At 34.6% G+C, this 6,628-nt stretch overlaps 1 protein-coding gene across 1 annotated transcript in view; it reads left to right on the top strand.

Annotated features, from left to right (window-relative positions):
• The first annotated feature begins 3,464 nt into the window (after positions 1 to 3,464).
• The window catches only part of KREMEN1 (kringle containing transmembrane protein 1), a 274,033-nt gene continuing 270,869 nt past the window's right edge, over positions 3,465 to 6,628 (top strand). Inside the window, exon 1 of the mRNA XM_053701672.1 lies at positions 3,465 to 3,762. Coding sequence (XP_053557647.1) covers positions 3,684 to 3,762 — 79 coding nt within the window. The 5' untranslated portion in view covers positions 3,465 to 3,683. The remainder of the gene's footprint in view (positions 3,763 to 6,628) is intronic.

The following is a 6,628-nucleotide window of genomic DNA, read 5'->3' as shown; positions in this document are numbered from 1 at the left end:
GGCACCCAGTGTGATGATGCTGAGCTTCACTAACTGATAATTGTGATTAAAATAAGAATTATTTTAAAGTGAATATAAATTTTGATGCTAAAGTGCCCGGTTTTCAAAACTTTGATTAAAAACAGGGGCACTTTAAGTCATCACAATTTACATTTCACTCCTGTTGTGAAAAAAAACTTACCTTTTAATCTTCACAGCAGCTCCAGCTTCCTCCAGTCTCACAAGCCATTTCTGAAGTCAGAAATGATTGATAGGTCATCCTCCAATCACAGCTTCCCCCCCTGGGGAATCAGTGTCTGATTCAACACTGTGATTGGAGGAAGCGGGATGCCTCATTTTAGACCCAGGAAGAGGCTTTGCGATGGGTGGAGGAAGCTGGAGCTGCTGTGGAGATTAAAAGGTAAGTTTTTTTCACAACAGGAGTGAAATGTAAATTTTGTTGAATTAAAGTGCCCCTGTTTTTAATCGAAGTTTTAAAAAACGGGCACTTTAGCATCAAAATTTACATTCACTTTAAAGACAGCTGCAGGCACAGGATGAAAAACAATAGCATGGTGAGTAGTAACCCTGCTACTGTAATTGTACTCAACTGTTTAATGTCCCTTTAAATTAAAAAAAAATTATAAGCACCTTTATACTAATACAAACTTGAAATTGATAACCCAACAGAGACACATTTCCACCACAATAATATGTGATGTCATCTCTAAACCCCAACAATTGCAATTTTGTTTGTGCAAATTTTGTTTTTCAAATACAAAATTGCAAGATTAATGTGGCAGGTTAGGATTTTGTGTTGTTTTCGGGTGGTAATGATTTTAAGCATCAGGGGTTTTAAAGGGATATGATTTCATGATAAAAAAGCAGGAATGTAAGCTTAGGAGCTGGCCCATATCTGGTTAAGCACCCTGGGTACCGCTTGCTGATTGGTGGCTACATTTAGCCACTTATCAGCAAGTGCTACCCAAGATACCAAGAGAACAAAGAAAAAAAAATATTAAGGATTAAATCAGAAAGTTGCTTAAAATGGCATGCTCTGAATCATGAAAGAAAATTTTTGGGTTTCATATCGCTTTATTAGCAGAAGCATTTAAAGGGAAAACACTGAAAATACTGTCCGAAGATCAGAAATTGTTGTCTGCTGTAAACAAGTAAAGGATTGTGATCAACCCCATAGTTACAGACAAGCATCAGTAACATTAGATAATGTTATAACCCATTGGAATATTTCATTGTGCATTTGTATCTCCCTTTAACGGTTTTAACCTATATATTTTTCATTATGCTACTACAGGTGATGCCTTGATATAGCAAGATAAAGTGTAAAGATATTTTTTTTTATATGTTGAACAAGCTCTACAACCAGTATATCTATATTACACCCTCCTTTAAAGGGACAGTATACACCAATTTTAATTTAACTGTATGTAATAGAGACTACTATAAAGAATAAATGCACAGATACTGATATAAAAATCCATTATAAAACCTTTTAAAAAACGTACTTAGAAGGTCCTAATTTAGCACTGTTGATGAGTTTAGTCTGGAACACCCACTGAAAATGGTTGAGAGCAGACCATCCCCTGGATATGAATAGATTATGCAAACAGAAGCAATATGAAGTCTGTATATGTCAGTATACCTCTAAAACTCTGGGGCTTGGTTAGAAGTCTGAAAATTAGCACAATGTTATTAAAAAAATAAGCAAAACTATACATTTTTACAAAAATACACCCAGATCGGCTAAATAAATGGATCATGTACAACACATTTATGCAAAAAAAAAAAAAAAACTAGTGTACCATGTCTCTTTAAACCAACCTATCAAAGTTTCTACACATGCTCCTCTTAACAATAAAAAGGCACACAATATTCTTTTATTTTGACTCTCATTCATTTATACAAGTAGCAATAATGTGTTTACAATATCATTACATTCCTATATAAAGAATAGATCGAATAGTATCACATAGGGATATTAGAATAAACCTGTCCCCTACATTGACACTTGTTTCTAATCAAAATAAATGAATGTAGTTTTTATTTATTTTCAAGCTACTTATATTGCTTTAAAGGGCTCTGGGAATTAGTGATTTATAAGATGTCTGGCAACATATCTGCAGTAAAATGGAAACTGTTCAATCAATAAAAAAAATAAGAAAAAAATTACTTGTTCATTTATAAAATAATGCAGTGTTAAAATTACTTATTCAGACAAAATTAAAATGGATATGAAACCCAAAAAAATTATTTTGTGATTTAGACAGAGCATAGAATTTAAAAAAAAAGTTTCCAATTGAATTAAATTATCACATTTGCTTCATTCTCATGGTATTCTTTGTTAAATAAATAACTTGTTAGGTGTTAGTGCTGCCATCTAGTACTCTTGAAAATGGATAACATTCTTGCAAAACTGCTTCTATATAGTACCCCAGGCATATGCATGCTCCTAAGCTTACATTCATGCTTTTCAATGAAAGATACCAACTTAACAAGGCTAATTTGATTATAGATGTAAATTAGAAAGTTGTTTAAAATTGCATGCTCTATCTGAATCATGTAAGAAAATTTGGGGGTTCATCTCCCTTTAAACCATGAATAGCTTTATTAAAGTATATTATCGATGTGTCTTAGTGATATAAAAATATTTTGTGTCTGCAATATATAAATCAAAAATATGTTTATACGTTTATATGTAGGATGATAAAAATACTAACACTTATGTTTTAGTTTATTGGGAAATAATTGCACATACATGTAGTCATTTAATTACAAAAAAATACCTTCTGCAGTTTCTAAGAGACTGTATCTTGATTTCTGACCCTAGAGAGAACCCAGTGTCACCTTTTGACACTACACTTGTATAGACCCCTTTGTTGTCAGAGGGGCATGCAAATCATGAGCTGAAATTAAAGACCAAAAAAAAAACTGCTGTGTTTCAAAGATTCCAAAACAAATGTGTGAGCTATTTATTGTTGTCTGCACTATATCAAACCAATATAAGTTTAAATCAGAAGAGCATAAAAGTAAATAAATAAATACTTGACATCAGTTGTCTTCATAAATATTAGTATATATTTTAACACAAAAAAAAATATACCGTCTGTCGTTGCTAGGAGCCTATAGCCTAATTTTTGACCCTGAAGAGACACCAGTGTCACCTTTTGACACCGCACTTGTATCCATAATTAACCCCTTTGCTGCTAGAGGGGCTTGAAAAGCAGTGTTCATCAATGCGTTGCAAATCCCTCAGGCGCTAAAGCAGTCAAATACTCTTGTAAAGCTGCTCACACTAACTTCATACACGAAAAAAACTTACTTGTAAACATTATCACTACAAAACAAAAAAGGCAGAGCATTTGTCTCTCCCTAGTATGTATCCTGTCACGTGGTCTGAGTAATATGATCTCTAACCCAGTCCATAGAAGCACTTCTCGGGTTTGTAAACTGGCTGCAGTTGCTGTGAAGCGTCTGTAGGGTTCCCCTCTGCCTTATCCTACAGTATCTCTCAGCTCCCCTCTCCAATCTGTAACAACAACCAAAAATAAAAGGCATTCCCCTAAACACAGTCAGTCCTTCCTAGGATCTGAGGAAATTAACAACCTGCTACATCCAGGGGGGGTATCCCAGAGAGCTGTCACACTGCACAACACTTGGAAACCAGCTGGAGCCAAGAAGGGGTGATGGATTTTTGGACAGTTTCATTGAGGATTTTGCTGTTTCCTTCAGCCTTGGTGTTCTGCTCTGAGCTGTTTCTTTCTGGTGAGTGCAGGAGGGGTGAAACTGACCAGCAGCCTCATTGGTGCAGCAGGGTTTGGGGGAGAGGGGAGGGAGACAGCGTTGGGATTGCAGGCTGCATGTTGAATGGTTTAGGGAATACGGGGATTCCAGGTTACGATGCTGCTTTGAGTCATAAGGCAAGTTAAGGTGATCCTCCTAGAGCTGTGTTTCCCCACAGGTAGACGTACTGCCACAGGAATGTGTGAGAGCAGGGATAGGTAGGAAATACTGATAGAATATCTGGGGTGATCCTTCACAGACAGTTCCTGATCTATTTTAATTTTAATATTTAAAGTAGTGCGAGTGAATGCTAAAATGAAACGTAAGATAAAATTATTGTTAACACCTTAGTGTAACATACAGAAAACGCAATGTCTATTCTTTCCTTTTTTTCTTTCTTTCTTGGTTTCTTAGCCCCCCTCGTATCTAATTATTAGCAAGATGCGCTACAGAAGCAGGGTTATTAGTTTTGTTTTCAGAAGCAGAAGTTTTCAACCTTTTCTGAACACTTATGGGGTGAAGTCATATGCACCCGCAAATCTAAATAATTGTGAGATGGTGTCTGTTTTCATTATTACTTTTAAATATTGAGTAAAGGTAATCCTATTGCTTTAAAGGTCAGTAAAGCACAGTGCAGGCAGGTGCCTCTGTCAAAGTGTAAAGGATCTTTTGGGTCATTTAAAGACGATAGATAGATAGATAGATAGATAGATAGATAGATAGATAGATAGATAGATAGATAGATAGATAGATGATAGATAGATTGATGGATAGATTATATAGATTAGATAGATAGATAGATAGATAGATAGATATAGATAGATATAGATTGGTAGATGAGATAGATTAGATAGATAGATATAGATAGATATAGATTGATAGATTAGATAGATAGATATAGATAGATAGATATAGATTGATAGATTAGATAGATTAGATAGATATAGATAGATAGATAGATAGATAGATATAGATAGATAGATATATATAGATAGATAGATATAGATAGATTATAGATATTTGATTAATAGATTATATAGAAAAATGAATAGATAACATGGTATTTTCTTTTTTGTATGTGCATTTCACTGTTCCTGGCTTACTGTGAAAATGTTCAGTGTTTTAACATAATGACCTAGAAGCAGGTTTAGTAGGGACCATTTATAGAAATACTAAGTGTAATTGACCTTGCTTGTGATTAGATAGATAAATATATATATTAGATAGATGGATAATTAGATTATAGATACATATAAATATATAGATTAGATAGAAAGATAGATAGATATAGATGGATAGATTATATAGATCATGAGAGAGAGTCACAAACATCTGCATATCTTTTGTGGAGAAAAGTAAATATTTGCAGAACACCTGGAATATAAAATAGGGTGGACCCTGGTGGGTGACAGTATAAAGAACGAAAACGGTTTTGCAGCTGCTGCATTTATATTATTATTTATATTTCATGAAAAAAATAGCTTACAGTGTGCATCTGTATGATTACTGAGCAATATATCTTTTGTTGGTTACTGTTATGCTAGACATTAGATGTACGTGTGCAGGCTCTGTGGGCAGCATTTCCAGTCTGAACCATTGCTTATGATGAAGTAACTGGTTGCTCATTTGTTTGTCTCTGTCTGATGATTTCCATGCTGTTTAGTCTGAATATAACCATGAACCAGCTTTTGAATCGCATTCATGTCAGATCCGCTCTGCACGTGTCATGAGGAGATACCCTGCTGTTCTGGCTATACTGTGGTAAACTGATGCTAGGAGAGACACATATGTTTGTCAGAATTTGCCATATGATTGGAAAATAAAGATGAAAAGGAAATTAACTTTTACTATAATAGTCCCCAGGAACTTGCTCTAACATCAGTAACAGGATTAACCCTTTGGCTGCTTGAGAGGGCTGTAACACTCTGTTTATAAATGTATTGCTGCTCATTGGAAGCCAAGGGGTTATCTAATGGTTTTCTACTTGTTTTGCTTTAGGAGTCTCCAGCATGTGACACCCTTTAATCATATTTATCAGGCTTAGAGACCAACAATGTTGAGAACATAGTCACTTTCAATAAAAATAAATTCTATGTCTGGTACCGTATCTATGCCCAAGTGCATATGAAATTCTGCGTATTGTAGTAGTTTCAGCAGCCTTTATTATTTATGACACTCTCAGCTGTAATACTGCAGGGTGTTCTGACTCCCTGTTTTAAAAGCACATAGATAAATCACCTGACTGCAAAACAATAAACAATGATAGATTTCCTTTCTTATGTTAGATGATATCTCAGCTGAAGCCATAATTGTTAACTGTTTATACATTCCAGGTTCTTGAGTCCTGGGGGGGACCCAGAGCTGAGCATTGTTTCTAATTACTTACATAATGTATAATGTGCCTGTCTGGGCCACATTCTCATATTCACTTACAGATTCTGACTACTTCATATATTCTCTCTTACCTCATGGAGTGTGATACCAAAACATTCGGACAAGAGAAATATTTATCTTACAGCAGATGGAGAATATAGGGGCTATGTGAGAAAGTACTTCTGGAAAGCTAGTGCAGAAACACACAGATTAATTAATCATTATTTAGATTTAGCTATTTTTCAAGTACACCAATGTAAATTGTCATATTTGGAGAAGCACCTAATGGTTTAGTAAATAATCACCATAGAAAATAGATTTGAAACCTTTTTTTTTTTCAGTGTAGAGGTCCTTGTATTTCAATTGAATATGGGTCACTGAATGAACAATAATAATAATATATGCAAGGATGACATGAAAGGTAATTTGCAAAAGGGCTGCTTTACAGAAAAAAATGTAAATATATACATCAGTT

This window comes from Bombina bombina, chromosome 2 (genome assembly GCF_027579735.1).
Source record: "Bombina bombina isolate aBomBom1 chromosome 2, aBomBom1.pri, whole genome shotgun sequence".
NCBI classification, from domain to species: Eukaryota; Metazoa; Chordata; class Amphibia; order Anura; family Bombinatoridae; genus Bombina; species Bombina bombina.
This window is presented reverse-complemented; position numbering and strand designations above follow the sequence as displayed.